Consider the following 21296-nt stretch of genomic DNA (forward strand, 5'->3'; position numbering starts at 1 on the left):
TTCTAAGTTATGATATAATGTCCGAAGTGCTGTTTCATTAGATAAAAGTGAAGGTGAAATAGAGCCCCAAAGAAACACATAGACGTATTTCTCCCAAGTTTTTCTGGTCTACTTGGGTGCAACTGGGCTGACCATGCTCAGAGCAGAAAATAGGTAGCTGTCCTTGGGCTCCTTCTGACATTGTGTTCCAGAGTGATTTTTGAGCCAATAGAGTTTTGAGATGTGGCTTGAGTGTGCTCATATCAAGACATTTGGAAGTCTGGGTGCTTGATGCTGTTTGTCTTGGCTCTCCATATCCTTTCACTGTGTGGTAAAGTGACTTGCTATGTGCCTGATGTGGAAAATGGCTTTGGTTTCAGCTGGGCCTTGTACCAAGATCAGGTCAGCCAAGTCAATTAGAGAGAGAGAGCCATGCCCTCTCAAAACTGCCCAAGGGCCAAAGCTCGCTCTGCTGTGGGTAGGCTTTGGTGCTCTGATCTGTGCCAGGCCTCAGGAGCATGGCTTCCAGAGGAGCACTGTGTTTACTTTTCTGTACTTGTGGAAGAGAAGTTTGACTTCTTTCAGGTAATTTTCAGTTTCTCAGTAGTGGTACAGGTGGATATAAATAAAGATATGTCTGTTTAGATGGACTGACAGCCAGCATTGTCACTGAAAAGAGCAGATATGAGGGTTGTGAGGGATTTGTCCTGTGGAACAGAGTATGCTCTACCCTACTCTAAAAGATGTCTTCCTCCATACCTGTCAAACAGGGTTGCTGTACTTAAGTCCTGATCCAAACTGTACTACAAACCATAGGACTTCTATCATTATCTTCCTCCCCATCCCTAACTGCCAAACAAAGCTAAATAAAATTTGGACAAAATGACTCACCATAGTCTTGTACAGAAATGTGCGTGGACAAGATGAGTTAGCCAGACTGTACCTCTCTGGGAAGCGTCTCTCTGGATCCTCTTTGTGTTGTTTGCTCCATCTGTTTGTTCTCAGCTCACCTGTTCTTCATGTCAAGTACAAGGATTTGCATCTTCTCTCCCTTCTCCTCTAGTTTCCTCTGTACCTCACACACATGTGCAATAAGCAGTGAAATCAGTAAATGAGTCCTGCTGGATCCTTCTTACCAGCAAGACAAAGCAGACACGATCCTCTAAAACAAACAAACAAAAAAAAACAGAACAAAAAACCTGTTCACTTCTGACTTGCCTGCTTTGAGCTAACCATGGGGTTGACCATTAGGAAGGTCAGTGCTTATGCAAAAATCACCCTCCTTGCATTTTGCTAATTACAGGCAGCTGTTCTGTTCAGTCCAAGCCATCCTTAAACTGACCTCCTACTTGTTTTTTCCTCCCAACTGTCTAATAATTAACAAACTACTTAATGCACGACAAAAGACCAATTAACCCTAAAGGGTTTAGTGAACTACATGTAGATGAGTTGTAAAATGTTGCTGTAAACATTAAATGTTAGGCAATTACATAAAGCAATAATTGATACAGTTGCATTTAGGAGTCTAGAAGAGGGAGGGGGAAAAGTGCTTGAGTTCTAAGAACTCTGCTAGTAGTTCTTTTGTTTTTAACTACAGTGACTCCAGTCTGTATCAGTCCAAACAGGCTGTGGCAGCTCAGATTTGCTGTGCTGCAGTGGTGGAAGAAAAATAAAGGCAGGCTAACCTTGTGCAATTCTTGAGACCACAATGTGGGTGTATGGTGGTAGAAAGCCTCCAAAGGGCAGTACCTGGTACCTAGGAAGAAATGGAAATCAGATAAAATAATTTACTTGTTTCTGGTGCAGAGGTGGTATCTGGTGGTAAAGTGTGCTAAATTAGTTGGGTACCAGATCATGGTGATTTCATGGATTCATTCTTATGTTCAGTTTCATGCTGTACAAAATGTTCCACAACTTTAATAAAACCTGAGTGTTAGGCAGGATCCTATTAGGTGTGAGCACCATGGGTTTGATCATTTATTGCTGGTGAGTTCAGCTGTGTGTTCCTGTTTCTACAGACACTTTTCACATCCAAACTGCCTCACATTTTGGCCTTTGAAAAAGTGTATTTCCGTTCACCTTATGGGGTAAAGTTTCACACGAAGAAGCTGTTTTGCTTTTCTGCAAAATCTTTAATCCTCTTAATTGGCTGTATTACTCCAAGGTGGTCCACTTGATCCATCAGTTCTCAAGCTCCTGCTGCTAATGTTCTTAAATAATTTACTTTCCGTGTTTCTCTTATGTACTAGTTCTTCACTTTGTTTGAGTCTTTGATATATTTCACGTTTGCTAGTTTTACTTTGACCTAAGCTTACATGGGACTGAGATATTCCTAAATGGTAAGAGCTTTGCCACCTTATTCTGTATATTTGGACAGCCTTGTGGCTTTCCTAGCCTCTTTCAGTTGAAGTATATCTCTATGTTGCTTGCTTAGAATTCTATTGGTTGTCTTTAAATTCTCCAGATATCAAGTTTCTCCTCTTTCAGTGAAAAATGTTAGGTTTGTTTGAAGTAGCTTTCTCCCTTCCTCAGTTTTGGCAGTGTCCTTTTCCCAAGTATATTGATCTTAATTACAGTACAGTTATTTCCTGAAAGCTGACTTATGCTTAGTTTTGCTGTATAAATACGTTGGTAATGACCTATTATTTTTCTTTGACACAGTTTTACTGGTATAAATCCTAGTTGTATTCCATCCCCCCAAATGGAAATTTTTTATACTTTCATTTAATTGGTTTAATTATGGAAATATGCTTAAAGCATATTTTTAACCACCTACTAACTACCTTTCAGTGTAGGTGAGTCCTTAGCAAACTCACTGAAGTTACTGACTTGCCCAAGTCAGTTTTTTTCCTTGTACTCTGGAGTTAGATGAGAATAGCTCTTTCCTCTTTTGTGCTGTAGATGCCAAGGTTAACGACGAGGTCTGGCCAACTGACTTTCAGCCAAGGAAGGGTATACATTGCTAGCCTGAAATTGTTTTTCATTAACATTTCACTGCCTTTTTTTTTTTTCCACTAGCTTCTTTATCTCAACTTCTCTTCCTTTCTCTGATGTTTGTTTTATGCTGTTGACATTTGCTAAAATGCCTGCTGTGCGATACCCTGCCAGTTTACCTCCCTTCCTCTCCCTAATGAGAGATCATCCACCATTTGTAGGCTTATATACAATGGATCAAAATATACCTATGTGCAGCCTTTGGCAGCAGTTGATCTAACTAGGCAATCTTTAAATTTGCCAATTCCTGAGCTACCAAGTAATGGAGCTTTGTAAGGAGGAATGGGTTCTGCTGAGCAATGGGGTACAGCTGAGAGTACAGACTTTTGTGTAGCCCTTGTTGTGAAGCAGCAAGCCTGATTTCTTCCAGCTTAATCATGTTCTGTGAAGGGTTAGTGCTGATGTAGGAATAGGGGGTGAGTCTGTGAAACAGTGACTGAAAAGGAGGCAGAAGCTTGAATCATACTTGCTGTTGCAAGGGGAAACCAGCAAAGAGCAAGAACTGCAGAAATGTTACCAGTCTTTCAAGAACAAGTTAAATCCAGAATTTCTGGGAAGCCAGTTGGAAGGCGTATATTGCTGGCAGCCTGGAACCTCTCAGAGCCTGAAGTTAACGGTTGTTAATTTTTAAAGGCAAGAGCAAAAGTGGTTATTGTGTATCTCAATGGGGTCTTTCTACTACTGAAATACCATTGCAAAAGACTTCTGAGTTGTTTGGACTCAAAGAGGTAAAAGAAAATTCCCTCAGAAGCAATTTATCCACCAAAAGCTTCACTTTGACATACAGGTTATGGTATAGTGACAATTTGGTCAGGTTGTCTGTAACTTCTCCGAGGGTGGTGGGTGAGGGATGTGCTGATGGTGGGCTTCTGTTGGACTTTAGAGGGTGGAATAAAGGAATCTGACTGAAGTGATGGATCTGAATCTGAAAAGATGGATCTTCCTTGTCTAACTTGCTTTGCTGCAGCAAGGGAGTATGTGGAAAGCCAACACTGAAGCAAAAAAATAACTGGTTTTGTAACCATTCTGTCAGGCCAAATCCTGCTTCTCTGGAAGTCAATGAAAGCATTGTCTACATTCTCATGCTGGCCTTCTAGCTTTCTAGGTAAGTGACTGTTAACCTTAAAGAGCCAGAAGGGCAGTTTCTCACTGAATGAAGCTTTTCAGAAGCTGATGGAAAGGAAGAAAAGCTGAGCATTTTCAAAGCATCTCTGAGGAGGCTGGCGCTTTATTCCTGCTGCTTTTCAAGATGATGTGGGCTCCTAAGTGCCAAAGTGATGTGGGTTACAGCATACACATCTTAATGTTTATTCTGTAGAGATATGCATTTGTCAGAGCAGTCAACAAATACCAATAATCTGTCGCATGCAGAAAGATACAGTCTTCCACATCAACCACCAGCTCTCATGATGACTGGCTTTAATTAAGAAATTATAAACATGTATTGGTGTGTGTCACTTCACTTTCCATTTTAAGTTCTGCAATGCCCGTGTCCCACATACATGTATATGGCTTGGACAGATGTACTCTTTGCTGGGTTGAAAACTGGATGGACTGCTGAGTCCAGGGAATGGTGGTGAATGGAGTTAAGTCCAGCTGTCAATCAGTCATGAGTGGTGTTCTCCAGGGATCAGTAGCTGGGGCTGGCCCTGTTTTACAGCTTTATTGATGATCTGGATGGGGGTATTGAATGCACCAACAGGAAGTTAGTGTATGACACCAAGTTTGGAGGAAGCGTCATTCTTGAGGTTAGAAAGGCCTTTCAGAGGGATCCAGATAGGCTGGATTGATGGACTGAGGCCACTTCCGTGTTCTTCAAGTTCCAGTTCCTGCACTTTGGTCACAACAACTCTGTGCAACACTACAGGCTTGGGGCAGAGTAGCTGGCAAGCTGTGGAGAGGAAAAACGTCTGGGGATATTAGTCAACAGATGGCTGAACCTGAGCTAGCAGTATGGCTAAGAAGGACAATGGCATTCCAGCTTGTATCAGAAATAGTGTAGCCAGAAGAACCAGAGAGGTGATTATTTATACTTGGTACTGGTAAGGCTACATCTGAAGTACAGTGCGCAGATTTGGGCCCCTCATTACAAGAAAGTCATTGAGGCCCTGGAGCGTGTGCAGAGAGCAGCAATGTAGCTGGTGAAGGATCTGGAGCGCAAGGCTGAAGGAACTGGGATTGTTTAGACTGGAGAAGAGGGTGTAAACAGGGAGGAGAGGAGGGGGAGAAAAAAAATGGGAGACCTTATCACTCTCTACAGCTCCCTGAGAGGAGGTTGTAGCAAGGTGGGAGTTAGCTTCTTTTCCCAGGTAACTAGTGATTGGATGAGAAATAATGATCGTAAGTTCTGCCAGTGGAGGTTCAAGTTAGGTATTCAGAAAACGTTTTTCTTAGAGTGATGAGGTATTGGAACAGGCTGCCCAAGGAAGTGGTGGAAGTGTTGAAGAAATATGTAGGTGTGGCACTGAGGAACGTGGTTTAGTGAGTGTGGTGGTGATGGGTTGACAATTGCAGTTGATGAACTTAGAGGTCTTTTAATAAAATTGCAGAATCAAAGAATGGCTTGGGTTGGAAGGGACCTGAAAGATCATCTAGTTCCAACACCCCTCTTGCAAGCAGGGCGGCTGACCACCAGATCAAGTGCTAGACCAGGGTGCCCAGGGCCCCATCCAACCTGGCCTTGAACGCTTCCAGGGATGGGGCATCCACGACCTCTCTGGACAGCCTATTATAGCATCTCACCACCCTCTCTATGAAAAACTTCCTACTGTTATTATAAATCTCCCTTCTTTTAGTTTAAAACCATTCCCCCTTGTCCTATCATGATTTATCAGAGACAAAGTTTGATTTCCCTCATGTATATAACCTCCCTTTAAATACTGGAAGGTCACAATGATGTCTCCCCATGCAGTCTGTCTTTGTAGGGGAGGTGCTCCAGCCCTCTGATCATCTTTGTGGCCCTCCTCTGGACCCTCTCCAAAAACTGTATAATTTTCCTGTGTTGTGGGGCCCAGATCTGGACACAGTACTCCACAGGGGGCCTCATAATGGTAGAGTAGGGAGAGACAATCACCTCCCTTGCTCTGCTGCCACTCCACTGCATACAGCCCAGAATACTGTCAGCCCTCTGAGCTGAAGGATTTTCCAACCTTAATGATTCTGTGATTCTATTCAAGCCAAGCAAGAGAGCTCTATTCATTGCTGCTCAAAACTGTGCCTACTGATGAATACTGACTCATGTCATTTACACCTGTGAGGATTGAAATCAATCAGATGGGACCAAGCTGTTGGTACCTATTGTGTAAATGATGGCCTGGAAAAATCGAGTCTAGTTTATTTATGTCTTTTCCCTCAGCAGTAACTTGTGCTTTTAAGCTTCACAGCTAACAAGAACCTGTGGTCTCAGAATGGCATCTCTTTGCTACGCCATGTTGGAAACAAGGCAGGCTATGATATGTAACAGTCTGCAGAACCCTCTTGGTGCATGCTAATTACACTCATGCACCATACATTGCAGGTTGGTCTCCTGCAATGACTGTAAGGGATATTAACACCTTTCTCCCCTCTGTGCTCGAAGTGGATGAAGTATTTGGCAACATTTTAAACAGAGGGGGAGGAATGGAAAGAGTTGAAAGCAAAAAGTGCCAGAGACATTCAGTACTCTTTGAAATGCTGGCTGGCAGCAGAGATCAACCAAATTTCAACTGGAGGCACTGCTGAAAAACACGTGGGATGAAGGGCTTGGTACACACAAAAGTTGAAGGAATAAAAAATGAGCATTTTCGTGTGCTTGCTCTTAGCCTTCTTCCTCTGCAGTGCTGCCCTCGCTGAAGAAGACTTCTAGAAGTGCTGAAATGGTCAGAGCTGATGTCGAGACTGATTGAACTGGACAAACAGACAGTGATGAGATCCTATTGTGAGAAGAGCTTAATAGGCATAAAAATTGTCTATTGCAGCCGGAGGGTTGGTTTTACAGCACAGAGAGGGAAAGGAAGGGTGACTCTTTCTTCTTGTCACTGCGTAGAAGCTTAATTCAAAAAGAGAATGTGGAGTTGTTATGGCTGTATCCTTAAAAAGGTTACTGCATCTTCATCATCACGCACCTAACAAAGGGGGTGCGGGTAAATGACCAGTGGTAAATTTAAAGATGAATTAATACTTCTGCAGGACTCTTGTGACTGTTGGAAGGGAACGACAGTACTAGGGGACTGCATCTCAGCTTTAAAAATAGTTTTGAAGAGAGATGCACCTTGTTGAAAAAGGAAATGCTACTTTTTTTTTAACAAGTTAATAGGAATTTTCTCGTGCTAGCTTACATTGAGTAGTTGGTGTGTGCACAAGCTGTGTTACTATTAATGCAATTGGAAGTATTGGGGTTAGTGCTTATGATTGTTAATGTGATTAATGACACATTGAAGGTACTAGAATAGGACCCTGGCAGGACTACAGGGAGTTAAAGCAGCGCACATCTCTGTAAACAGATTGTAAAAGCCATACTGTTTTAAAAAGGAAAACAAAGAAAAGCCAAAGAAAAATAGTGAGAATTAGGAAGCAATTTTTGAACTTTGCTATATATGGCAGCCACTGTGCCGCTAAGTTGTTTAACTGGTGACTTTGCTGTTATTTGAGTCCAGGGGAGGTATGATTCCAGGCAGCATCCCATATCTGTATGACAGTGGGAATCGTTATAAAACTTAGAGAAAACCTAGCTTTTTTTCCTATGTGTGGCTTTTTCTTTATTAAATTCTTTTTGGCAATTCAATTGCTCAGTAATAGCTTCTTAAAAATGTGCTGCTGTAGCATTTTTACCCAGCTTTAAGTAAGATGCCTGACCTCCAGGACGGGCCAAGAGACCTTTGTGATCCATGCTTTGTAAGGAATTGCTTGTTAGGTATATAGTCTATGTAGTGCTGGGGTTGAATACAGTATGGTTTGTTACTGTAGCCTGTGACCTGTACAGTCACGTGGGCTGGCTGTTTAATAAAAGGAAGTGTTGTTGCCTTTCGTGTAATGAAAAATGTCACTAGATTAATCTAAAAGAAAATAATAAGAAGAAAATAAAAATCTTTCTTTTTTTCCTTGAGCAGTTAAGCAGCTGCAGGGCTGTTTCTAGACGAGTGCAGCCTGCACATGGAGAACAGTATGGTATACAAGCACCTGATTCTGTACCTTGAAATGAGTGGAACCTTCTGTGGGTTTGAGTAAGCAAAGACTGAAGTGATTAATTCATTAAATATTCGGTCTGGCTCAAATTGCTGATCATGTACCTGTGAAATACTGCTAATTTTGCATTCTTTTATGAATATGCAGCTGCCTCTTCTCCTGATGTGTTGCTGTTATTTTTGTCAGCAGCTGAAAAAAGCAAACATCAGTCTTTGAAAACAGAATATGGAATGTGGAATAATGAAATATTATAATATTGGGAAAGGTTCCTAGATTAGAGGCATAGCATGTCACAATTTCTCCACTGTAACAGAATTAGTGGGGTTTCTTTTCTAGGCAGGGCTTTTTACATTGGAGCTGCCAGACTGCTTGTTCACATTGCTCACCTTGTCTGCTCATCTTTATCTGTTATGAATGAGTTGAGTGAGAACATTTTTGGAAGAATGTGCTCTTCCATCTCCTTGTAAAATTGCAGTAAAATATATGAGGCTTAAGTTCTGTATGTTAACCCAACAGCACTGAAGATGAAGACAGCTGAGAGTACACAGCAAAGCATAGTGTAAAGGCTGTCATTCTTCTGGCAGGTGAGCGTATATGTTGTTAGTAAGCATTGTCTAATACTGAAGATTCTTGGTAGGTCAAAGACCTGAGGTGTTCCACGAGCTGCAGTGTAGCTTGCAATAGAACACATACACTGTAATAGTCATGCAGTGTAATAGTTCAACAGAAGTGGATTATTCAAGAGGCAGTCAGTGGTATTCTTAATGTGTTGGTCAAGAGATGCAGGCCATTTGCTTCAGAATGGATCGAGAAACTTGAATATCATTCTCCACTTTTGCTGCCTGTAGTAGTGAGCAAGATGAGTGTTCTGTGCAGCTGCCAAGCTCTTACTACAGGCAAGTCTGATCTGCCTTATATCCAGGCAGCACTGTGCAAGGTCAAAAAGTAATCATTTTTCTCTGCAAGAAAAGAACTTGCTGACATTGGTTTATAGTGATTGTTTGGAGAGTTGATTGCCCGTGGGTGCATTCTGGGGAACCCCAATGTGTCATCACTGAGCAGTGTTGTAAGGTGAAGGTGTTTCTGTGAAGCTGAAGCCCACATGTCAACTCCATACAGACTGACTACTGTAGTTGTGTCTGAGGATTCTGTCACCTGTGAGAGCACCTGGGCAACTGGGAGTTCAACACTGACCTGTGCAGTTGAGCTACCTTCCCCATATGAATCAGGCCAGGTAGATGCAGAGCAAAAAATTTTGCTGTGAATTCTTGTCTTATCAGTCAGGTTTTAATCACACTGGTCCAGGTTACTGCTGCTTCTGTTTACGTCCTGTTGTGAAAGGGGGTCAAGGGAAGGTAGTAAGCATTTGCAGTCTGCTTTACAGCTGGAAGTGTGTGAAGGGAGAACCACAATTAAGGGAGCCACAGTTTCTATTCTCTGCTCTTTAGGAGCAGCTTTACCACTGTCTTTGTGCAGAGCTCTATGCTTGTGTTTCACTTCTTGTTACCTGCTAGGCAGGAAGCTTGGGGAAAGCGTTGTGCTGTGGGAGTAGAGCAGAAAGGAGAAAAACTCCTGGATAGAGTGGGCTGTGCCAGCTGCTGGGGCTGGGAAGCTGCTAATGCACTTGGGCAGAAAAGCAGGTGGCTGTGGTGGTCAGTGGTTTGTGAAAACTCCCTGGTATCTCATTCTCTTCAGTAATGTTGACAAAAGCATAGGGGGGTTTGTCATCTTTCTTAGTGGCAGTTGACTCTTGAACGGTTTCTTGAAGTGTGTAAGTGTTTAAACTCCAGGGCAGGTCTATGCAAGAGCACCCAGGAATGTGAATGGGAGCTGATCAAAGGTATAAATCCTCAGGGAAAAGATTGAGTGGCATGAGGTCTTGTATAGACATTAACATGCAGAATTAAAGTTGTTTAATGTTAATTGATTCATTTTGGAAGCCAGATCAGGTAAATGAGCAAGAAAACCACTTCAAATCTGATAAAAGCTTCTGCCACAGGTATTTAAATCCACTACTCACTCTGACTTCAAACTGATTTGAACTGACTTCTGTCAGACTGAGGGCAGCCCCAGGAGTTAATGGGAGGGTAATCATATCCTGTTTTAATAACTGTGTTTGGAAAGCATGTTTTACAAATAGCCCTGTTTGATAATGTTACCTCAGGCTTTGAGGAGGGATTTATGGCAGGTCTCATGGGGGTTTTTATAGCGCTCTGTACTTGAAAGAGATGGAGTTCTTTGTATTAGATAGACTCTCTGGCCTTAGTGGAGGAAGCTGTTGGCTGAGGTATGAGTTGGAATGGTATTCAGAGGCATTGCTGGTTAAAACAAAGCGGAAAAACACTTGGAGAAAGCAGTAGTTGTTGGTTTGAGGAGGCCTGTTTCAGTTGTACATCCTCCACATGAGTGCTCTCCAGTTCAAAGGAGGCCTCTCACACTTGGAGGCAGGATTGCAACCAACTTCCTTGCAACGTTGCCTTGTGCCCGCTATGAGCGAGGCCCCTGGCACTGGAGTATGAGAGGACTTCAGGACATGTGCCTCTGTCGTGAGGCCCCCAGTACTTTGATGAGCACCAGGGAGCCCTGTGAGCAGCCCACTTGCCTTATTCCCTGGCGGGGCAGTGATGGAGGGCTCCCACAACAGCCAGCAGTTGCACAAGTGGGGCTGGGGAGTTCAGCTGTGGCCTTGTCTGAGGCTGTAATGCTAGGATGTCTCTCTGTATTTCTCCCTGAGATTTCTCTGTGTTGATGGAAATTGATTTTGCCTTTGGGAACCTGAGGGTATAAATTGTACTCGTAATTGGCCTGAGCTGAACTAGGAGAAACTGCTGATGTGTTCATTCTCTTCAGTGAGCGATTTGTTGTATAAGCCACTTCATGGACTGCTTTTTAGTGAGCACGAGGGAAGGGAACAGGGGAAGCTAAGAGGTGCCATTATTGGACATTACTACCCTTATTTAAGTGTTGCATTGGAGCATTCTGCCATCTGCAGTCAATACCTTAATTCCTCTTCCATTCAGGGAAAAATATAATCCTAACCATCTAAATCTGTGGATTATCATTTTCTCCAATACTTACGTCTATTATAATCAGGTTGTTTCTTGAATGAGACTGCAATAAAAATAATGCTGAAAAGACATCTGGGCAGCTACTGGTGCTGTTTTCAGCAGCTCCAGGCTGGCTGGGTTAAGTGGATGGAAGTGAAGGTGATGGTCAAGGCCTGGGGAGGCCTGTGCTCAAAGGTCAGGCAGGGGGAGGTCTGCAGGGTTCACTCCCCAGGGTAATTGCTCTCCAGCTTTAAGCCTGATACTCAGCTGTCCACACGGTGCTTAGCACACAGTGTTCACTGGGGAGATTAGGATGAAAATATGTTCTCCTTGCTAAAGAGCACATAAACAACCCATAAACGGCCCATTAACCTACAAAATCGCAATAAAGACCATGTGGTAAAGCAAAGCCATAGGAGACCTGTGACCCAGCAAGTTCCTTAATTGGATTCTGAGCCTTATCTTTTGTGTTAAAAGCAGCTAATCTGAAATTAGGAAAAACAAAAGAAAGAAGGAAAGAGTGACTTGAGATGCACGTCCAGGTGGAGTGAGAGCGTTTCTTTAATTCATATTAGGATACAGTCCAGTGAGCAAAATTTTGAGGCCCATTGTGGTATTACCATGTTACAGGATCAGACATCAGAGTAACGTTTCCAAGTGATAGCAACTACTTCAAAATGAGTGAAACAACATAATTTTCTTGTTGGTCGTAACCAGTACCTTTAGCAGTTCTTGAAGCTCCTCTTACTGGCTGCTGGATGCACCAACCGCTTGCTGTGCTCCAAGTTGCTTTTTGAAGCTGTAAGATGTAAATCCATTTTATGGCTTTTCTGGCTGTGATATTTAAACTCTGTGAAGAATTTTAAGAAGTGTATTGAGAGGAAAGCTGATGGGACTTTCGGTTACTGTGCCAGCAGGTCTTGCTCTTCATCTGGAAGATGACAGAGTTCAGATGCCATCAACAAGAGATGAGGCTTCATTTGCCTAGACCACTTCTGTCACTGTGACATCGAATGGCAGGAGAATAGCAGCTGCTTCCTAGGGTTGTTCTGCAGATAAATTGAAAGCTTATCACAGAAGCATGCAAGTTCATGGTATCAGCTGTTTGCCGTTCTTTTGGACAGGTGTCATCTTTATTATCTGTGTAGTTTGTTGTGGAGGGTGCGCATATCTGTGTGTACGCTCATGTCTGAAGCATTTAAGAAATGGGGGGGAAAAAAGGGTTGTTAGATTACAAGTAATCTACTAGTACAGTGGTATTTAAATAACTTAGCTGAAACTTTGGACTCTGTTTTAGTAGGTATTTTCCATATGTGCACATGGTGAGAGATCTCTACCCTGAAGCACATGTGGTTTGAACAGAACAGGAGGAGGGAGACTGGGATTTGGCCATGGGAAGCCAAGGCACTGAGTGATGAAGTGGTTTTGCACAAGCCAAAGTGGTGTGGCAAACCCAGAACTTGAGACCTGCTTTTTGGTGCTCAGACACATTGGTTTCAGCACAAAATCCTGGCGCCACTGGTTGATTTGAGCTGGCTGTATGAAGACAAGCTCAAGTGTGATGCCTAATAGGGTTTTTAGAATAGGGAAATCTTAATTATTTATACTAATGTTGATTTTAAATGTGTTTCAGATGCAGTTTTTTAGTTCAAATTGCTTTTATAATTGCAAGTACATTCTTCATGCATAAGATTATGTGTTTGTAGATGTTTTGGAACTGTAATGCAGAGAGCATCTGTTACACCCAAACTGAGTAATTAAATACTCATTATGCACATCATAGATCCTGAGAAACGTATCTGGGGAAAAAAAAAAAAAGTTTGTAGGAACTAGTGCTTATATAAGAGTGCTAATTACCAAAGCGATTAATGTGTATTTTCCAAGAACCCATCCACAGGCTGTGCTGCTGCTTCTACACCTGTTCCACGAGGCCAGAGGCTGGATGGAGATGGAGGGTAGTAAATGGACATAGCTTACAACCAGGCCTGTAATGCCTGTAGGTGTTTTAGGACAAACCTCAGATTGTGAAACTTCTTGTTTTTAGATGTGTATTTCTTTCAGAAGTACGCCTGGTCTTCTGTCTCATTGCAGGAGCATTCTGAATAGCTTGAGGAAAACCTACAATTGGCTCCCAGGCTTTGGGGGGAAAAGTATTCCCTTTGGTGAGGTTTGGGGGGAAAAGTATTCCCTTTGGTGAGGTTTATTCCTACTGCTGTATTACTGTGATTGGCAGCATTAAAACCAGTGTAATGGGAAAAAAAGAAACTGAAGCATCACCAAGTACAAAAGTAGTACTGGTTTGTTATATTGACTGTCAGTATACTTTCAATTGAAAAAAGACTTTTTTACTGTTAAAGCATCATCACCCTAACTGGTGAAGGAATGCTTTTGCATCAACTCTTGCATAATAATTTAAGAAGAAAGCTATGGAAGTTTTTATTATTGTTGTTGTTATTATGTGTGCATGTATATTTTATATATATATGTGTGTGTGTATATATATATATACATATATATATATAGGTATGTGACAAAACAGGAAAGGGTATGTTTCTTCCTGGTTCATTTTTCACATTACACACTGAGACTTTGTTTACCCTCGAAGAATCAGTGTCATTGGACAACTGGTGTAATTAATTATATTGCAACAGACAGACAGCTGATCTTTTGAAAGGAAAGGAGTTTCTAGCAGGACTGTCCAAAGTTCATGGTCTGCTGTTTAACTCTAATGCTAATAAACATTTCAGCAGAAAGATGTCTGTCTTAAAATTTCACGGTATCGCAACTTTGTTTTAAAGTGATATATAAGAAAAAAGCTGTAGACCCCAAGAAGTCCTCCAGCAATGCTGCTCTTGGGGCTTCAGGTGCCTTTGGGAGATGCACTTTGGTCTTGACATGCATACAGCCATGTTTTCAATTGTTCAAGTTGCAGCTGTATCTTAACTAGGAAGGGACTTCTGCTACTTTTTCCTTACCATAAGCACAGGTGAATTTCCCTTGCACTACCAGAGGAGCATGTGTTGGCTGTAGTTCCTTTTGCCTAAATGGGCAACTCTGTTCCCAGTGGTACAGTTGTTTTTTTTCAGTTCATTGGTGCCTGACTAAATGCATTCAGTCACATTCTTCATGTATAGATGAGACAAACTTTCTGTTAAATATTCCTGTGTTTTCTAGCAATAGGGCTGGGAAGGTTATGGCTTGCCTTGTGGGCCAATGAGAGCATGAGCTGGGCTGGCAGGGAGGGGAAAGCCAGCTACGGGATGCTGCCACAATAAGCCCCAAAACAGTTTGGCTGAAACTGGTTTTACATCATATAAAAAAGGGGGCTAAGAATCTCAGCTGATCAGAGTACTAAAGGTCCTTGGGCACGCACCATAGAGCATATTGGTTTTGAGCTTGATAGCTCTTTTTTTACAAGGGCTGCAAATTGCTGTAACATAGTTAAGGACTGTAGAAAGAGGCAAGTTTTCCTGAACTTTACTCCCAGCTTGAAGTTTTAAGAAGTAAGTGAGAGGCGAGGAAGGGAAGAGAGGGTGATACACAGACCCTCGCTCACGCCCCTCTGTCCACGAGTAGGATGTCAAACGGAAAAGACGGCTTGGAGAAACAACTGAATGGCTTTGGGGAGAAGGGGAAGGAGAGGAGCCGCACGTCCCTGGTCATCTCTCAGGCTGTTAACCACAGTATTTTCACCTCTGCAGTCTCCCCCGCTGCTGAACGTGTCCGCTTCATTCTGGGAGAGGAAGATGACAGCCCAGCACCCCCACAGCTTTTCACGGAGCTGGATGAGCTTCTGGCTGTTGATGGACAAGAAATGGAATGGAAGGAGACTGCAAGGTGGGTTGGTTTTCCTTTACCTCAGAAACCTTGTGGAAAATTCCTTTTTAGGAATTCCTCACTGGTAGTAATGTCCGTGCTACAGGATGGCTTGGGAAATCCACAAGAAAGAACCTTTATGGGTGAAATTACCTTTCTTGGATAAATCAGCGAATTCAGGGATTTGATTAAATATGAATTTAAAACCAAGTCTAGAAAAATTGGAGTGCCAGACTTATTTGAATGGGTTGTATATGAGGAGTCAAAATCCATATGGACTTACCTAGTGCTTTGCAAACAATGGCAATATTAGGGCAAGAATAAAACATCTGTAGATGTATTAAAACTTTTAATCCAGTTACTCAAAAGGAGACTTGAGCCTGGCTCCACCACGCAGCACAAGTTGGAGCATTTTAACTCTGTTAGTGATGAAAATTTATTTTAAATAGGCCAAAGATCCTGAAGATTTTTTTCATCTGAGGAAGTCATTCAGGATGTGTGTTAAGTGCTGGTTTGAATTACCCACTTTGAGGTTTCTGACCAAATTCTCTTTTTGTTTCTTTAGAGGTGCTGGTTTAGGGTTGAAATGGTTTTTAATGCTGTATTTGACACAAGTTATCTATAGCTTATTTCTGAGTAATGGAGAAGGAGCCATTGGATAGGATTCAGGATCTAAAGGCTGCTGTTTATCTCTTCTAGTCTTGTGATGTTAATTCTTTTTTCTACAGTGAAAATATTTTTCTTGGTCTTGCCTTGAGAGGTAAGCTTTTAACTGCAGATGCTGTCAAGGTCTGAAACTTTTCCCTAGAAAGGGGTTCTTAACTAGCTGGTGAGCAGCCCAGGGCTTTACCTTTCCTATTCCAATCCCCCTCTTGGCTCTGGGCTTTTCATTTCCCTTTTTGTGGCTCTGCTAAGCCCTTTTACCACCTTCCAGTCTTTAGGGCCCCTATGGTGTTCAGAGGTAGTCAGTCCATCTTGTTTGGCTACCTTAATCTTTACCTGATGAACTGCTCCACCACCTACTCCTTTACCCCCTTATCTTTATTTTTACTTCTCTGTCACTTGCAGAGCCTATTTAAAGACTTTTCACCTTTTACCCTTCAGCTCCTTTCTTATTGGTCATCCATTTCTTCCTTTATTGCTTTTCTTGCCTCTTATCGTTAGTCTAGTGCTTGCATTTTGTCATGTGTACCACCCACCCCCGTACAGATCTTTAAGAAGGGTTTTTAGTGACAATTTGTTAAGGTTGTTTTGCACTTCAGACGTTAATGATGTTCTTCATACTGAGCACTATATTTGGTTTCTTCTTTTTCATATTAATACTGGGAGCTCTATTTTCCTGGAATCCACAAATACTAGCCATTGGGAGAAAGATACGCTATGTCCTGCATGACAGACCACAGAATACATGTCTTGAGAGACATCTGCTTCTAGATTCCAAGGAACTTACAGGGGGATATGTTGACGCTCTTTTAGCATCAGGTGTCTGGAGAGAAAAAGAGGGTTTTTTTCCCTTTCTGGAAAATACTTTCTGGTTTTGTGTTTCCATACATCTTCAGTAGAAGTGCTAATTGGAGCTGTATATACAATTCTTTCTAACAGTACATGTGTATATTACATATTTGAAGAGGAGATACCATGTTCAAGCACAGTGTAGTTCCTAACCTTGGCTAACCTCCTGATGTGTGTGTTAGTTCGTTGGTGGTGATCTTGCATGGTGCATGATTGTTCAGGAGTTTTCTGTATCTGCCTGAAATGACTTAATCTTGCAAAACCAAACCTGCTGAAAGCTACTTTGTGGCTCTGCTGCAGGACGTACCAGCTGGAGCTGGCTATCTCTGCTTCAGCAGGTACAGGAGCTGCCTGCTCTGCACCTCACTGGAGCTGTTGGGTCTGACTTGAATGATGGTAGAAGCTGTCAGGAGAGAAGTGTTTGAATCAACAGAGTTTAGCAAGTGGTACTGTCCCTTCTAGAGGCATTTTGGTCAGCAGAAAAACAACCAGTATATGTCTTGGAAAATTTCTGTCAGGAACCTGCAAGATACTGATTAAAAGATGCTTCCAGAAGAGATCCTTTGTTTTGATTCTTTATTCACATGGGTTTAGTGGTCTGTGCTTCAGCCCTGGTGTCCATAGGCTACAGTTCCTCCCTGCACACATTTCTGGTAGTAGGTAAGGTCAACCCGTGGCCAGGGCTTGAGGATGTCCTATTCCTTTACATGGTGGTCTTGCCTGTTAGCGATGGTACCTAGCTGTGGTTAACAATAGAGAAACATTTTGGAAGAACATCTTCAGTGTAGACAGTGTTTCACAACACAGCCCTGTGTTAGATGCATTAAAAATAGAGCAGTAAAAGGGAAGGTTTATTGCTGTTAAAGGTAACCTGAAAATTTGGGTCACTAGGTATTCCCTGTTGGGCTTTTTTTGGTGCTTGTTCATTCACACCAAGTAAATTGATTACAAGTTCTTGCACCGATGTGTGTATGTTGCATTTCACCAATAGCTAAGGGATACAGTGTGAACTATTAAAAGGGACAGGCTTGAAATATCTGGAGGCCACCATCTATTTTGTGGTCCAATTCAGTACATGTGAGAACCAAGATGTGTGCACCATAGTGGGGACTGTGATTCTGCAAGGCAGGGAGATGGGTGGAAGATCATAAGATGACAGTGAAAAGGAATGAAAGATATGTGAGCTGGTGGATAGGCATTTTATATCTTTAATTATGGTTTGTTTCTTTATATAAGCTCTCTCAAGCAGTACATTTACATCCTTCACCTCTTTTCCCATTCTAATATTATCATGCCTTTTATGCAATCAATTTTAGAGCCTTAAAAATAAGAAAGATGGGTCCTGCGTACTGGTTAGCAGATATGATAGCTGCCTTTACAGTATGTGCACACTGAACATACTGAAGACTCCTGGAGATGCATTTGAAGAGTAAGAGGTTACTCTGGAGGCAGCCAAGTGCACCGATGGCAGATTTTTCTCTCAAATCTTTGCCCTTTGGAGCCAGTGATGGCCAATGTGTTCCAGATTTCGGAAGTCCACAGTGCCAACTTTGCTGGAGTCGACAGTTTAGTTTCTAGGGTCCAAGAGTCATAACAAATAACATCCATGTTGTGTTACATTGTACTTTTTCTCTAATGTGGTGGCTAGAATTTTTTTCTAGCTTTTGCCCTGAAACCGCATATTACCATTGGGGTGCAGACAGCTTTGCCTTCAACACTCGGGAAGCTCTGTTCTGAGTTGTATAATCCTAAATGCGTACAATTGGAAACCTTTACTCTACGACTGTTTCTTTTGTCCTTTCCGCTCTCCTCCACCTTAAAAGTCCAACGCTTTCTTCCAGTGTTCACTCATTTCCCATGCAACTTTCTGCGTGTGAGTGAGCTTTTCTGCAGAAGGACATGTTAAAAAAAAAAAAATCATTTTTGCCTGATGTATGGTCTCTTGGTTATTTATTTGTGATAGCACATAGTGTCCTACTTTGTCCTAGTTTTTTAATGATGCTTCTGTGACCTGGTGCAAGAGTATTTTTACCGTAACATAGATGTACACTCTGCAAAGTACCAAATGCATGTCTCAGCATGTTTAGGCTTATTTTCTAAACATTAACAGGTATTCCTGGTGTATCCTCAAATCTCTATCAAAGAGAGGGGATGTGGATAGTTGATGGTAACTGTACAGTAGCACTGTATGTTCCGGTAGGTTAGTGAGGAAAATATCGCAGCAGAAGTGAATCTTTCATCAATTTCTCCTGGTGTAATGAGGAGTGACCACATTGCTTGATGTCCTCAAAGCCACGTTTGCCTTCAGAGTGGCACCTTTGGCTCCTGGGAAGTGGCTTGGGCTGTCTTTGTTTCAGGTTTGGCTCATGTTTATCTCTTTAGGTGTAATCTATGAATGAAATAGCACACCAGATTGGTTCATTTCAAACTGAAGGTGCCCACTTGCTTGTAAACTCATGCTCTTTGGTAAACTAGAATATGTAGTTAGGTGAAGTGTGTTGTGTTGTGAACTAAAGATAAGATTTGTTACGTGTGTGGAGGGCCATGTGGAAAGCATTGCCTAACCGAGTACTTGCATCTGTGTGTGCATCAGGACTTCAGAGGGGACCTGAGAATGAGGTATTCAAAGCTATTTCAGGCCATGTGGGGACCATCTCGCAGTCAATTTTCAATGAAGTGGATGGGCATGGATTCTCCCTAGGAAAACAGTTATTCTATGCTCTGTAACGTGTTAGAAGAGCTGAGTGACTGTCAGTGAAACTGAGAGACTCTGCTAAATCTAGCAGGTGACAGGTCTGACAGATTTGAAGCTTTGTGTCATAATGAGAAAAGTATACAGAAAGCAAATACCGATAATTGTGAATTACACACTTGCACCAAAGGTACAAACCCTTTATAATTTGCAGCCTTCATTGTTGCAGGGTAAAGAGCATCTCACTGCACTTGTCTCGATCTACCCACACAACTATACAAACGCATACAGAACATACCCTCTGAACTCCACAGATCAGCAGATGCCCAAATCCCTTTGCTTTCCTAGCAAACACTCAAGTGTTGTGGACAGAATAGAACCTTATTTCTCAGAGATTAAATTCAGTCTCATTGCTTGGGTTAAAATGTGGCTTTTTAAAAACAAAGTCTCAAAAGAGATTATTGCAGTTGAAAAGCATAATTGATTAATCCTCAAATAATAAATTTTTCAGGATTAAATATAATTTCACTTGGTGTTAATAATATTCTTTTGAACCTCTTTGCAAACTTCCATACCCTTAAGTGTATGTTTTTTTCTTAATAATCCCCCTGTATTAGTCACTGGAATTTTCATTTAGCCAAATACATTAAAATAGTATCTCAGGATAGGATTAGAACACCTTCTGCTTTGCAACTGAGTTGCACTGAAGCACTTTCCTTTCTTCTGTGCTCCCAGCAAAGCTGTAGCCAGGTGCTGCAACAAAGGAGAAGGCCACTGGCATCTCCCTTGCCTTTATTAGGTAGGCTTGAGTTGTAATGTCCCTCTCTGTGTCCCACGGGGCTGTGTGTGCAGTCCCCAGCTGGCCTTCTGTGCCAGCACCTTGCTGGCAGCAGCAGGAGCCTGGAGCAGCAGCAGGACACGCTCCGCCTGACTGCCCCTGCCACGGGGCTTGGGACATGATCCCTGGGCTAGAGCTCCTGCCTGCCCACAGTCATGTCGTGCATTTAGGGGGGTGTAAAGAGTGTTTTGTACAGAGTAGTATTTAACCTATTTAACCTTTGCTTGAGTCTTCAGCTAGAGAGATGAGCTTTGTTTTTTCAGCCCCACTTTGTTAACTGATTGAACAGTGGAGAGCAAATGGAGGGAAACAACGAAACCCTTAATTTTTGTCTTTTCCATTGGTGGTTCACTCATCCTCTCCAGAGCATCTTCAGATCCACATGGGACGTGCTTCTCTCCCCTGCTCTTTGCCTTGTGCCAGCCTGCTCCTGTTGGTACTGTTCAGTGCTCCCAACTGGTGTCTGGTCTGCTAAGTCTTGGCGAAGCCCTGATGCTTTTCCTCTGCTCATATGCTTGAAGATGACTTGAGTCTTATCCAGTGGAGCTGTGGCAAGGATTATGGGCAGTTGAAAGAAGAGGAATGTAAAAGCTGAGATCTATTTCCTGGTCTTTCTGCCTTAGTATTCTCTGTGGTTTCCTCACACTTTTCCTGCTCTGACCTTACTCAAATCCTTAAACAGGAGAGGAAGTTTTCAGATTGTATTGTGTAGATTTGAATATTCAGATGCAAGTCACCCTATTTCCAGAAAGGCTGATTTTTTTTTTATTTTTATTTTTTCCATCTTCTCCAGCACCCCTGGCTACTTCAGAGTGGTTATTAAACATCAATTTAATTACCTGGAGCTGCTGAAGCAGTGGTAGAGTTTTACTGAACGTGATGCAATGTATTGGGTTAGGTCGTGGGTGTCTGCAGGTTGGATATGCTTGGGTTAGGTGCTGGGTGTGCAGCCCAGGGGGGGAAGGAGGTGCCAGCAGAGTTGTTGAAACTGCCTCTGTATTCTTGACCTGGAGCAAACATGAGGTAAATGGTGTTAGCTTAAGTCTTGGTGAAAGCTATTAAAGATAACATGTTTTACCTCTCATTTGCAGTAGTTTACAAGCATTATCACTGCTCAACTAACGCATACCAATTCATTAAGCCTTTGCAACTTGATTGTGGATTTTGTGGCCTTAGAGATGCATGGGAAAATGTGTATGCTTGAACTCGATGGTATGTTGTGATGTTTCAGCTGTCTTGCTTCTTTCAGATACGC

The 21296-nt window shown here is 42.3% G+C and overlaps 1 protein-coding gene and 1 long non-coding RNA gene across 10 annotated transcripts in view; one reads left to right on the forward strand and one right to left on the reverse strand.

Annotated features, from left to right (window-relative positions):
* Window positions 1-1307, reverse strand: part of LOC107051724 — a 39878-nt gene extending 38571 nt beyond the window's left edge. For both annotated transcript variants that reach the window (XR_005859573.2, XR_005859572.2), the window contains exon 1: window positions 871-1307. This is a non-coding gene — a long non-coding RNA (uncharacterized LOC107051724). The remainder of the gene's footprint in view (window positions 1-870) is intronic.
* Window positions 1-21296, forward strand: part of SLC4A4 (solute carrier family 4 member 4) — a 232555-nt gene that overhangs the window by 120417 nt on the left and 90842 nt on the right. For 7 of the 8 annotated variants that reach the window (XM_046940813.1, XM_040699727.2, XM_046940815.1 and 4 more), the window contains one exon: window positions 14885-15020. In XM_046940813.1, the coding sequence (XP_046796769.1) occupies window positions 14885-15020 (136 nt within the window). Of the gene's footprint in view, window positions 1-14528; window positions 15021-21296 lie in introns of those variants that run through there. The other variant, XM_040699732.2, reaches the window with a different exon arrangement.

The sequence above is a fragment of the Gallus gallus genome, chromosome 4 (genome assembly GCF_016699485.2).
Source record: "Gallus gallus isolate bGalGal1 chromosome 4, bGalGal1.mat.broiler.GRCg7b, whole genome shotgun sequence".
NCBI lineage: Eukaryota > Metazoa > Chordata > Aves > Galliformes > Phasianidae > Gallus > Gallus gallus.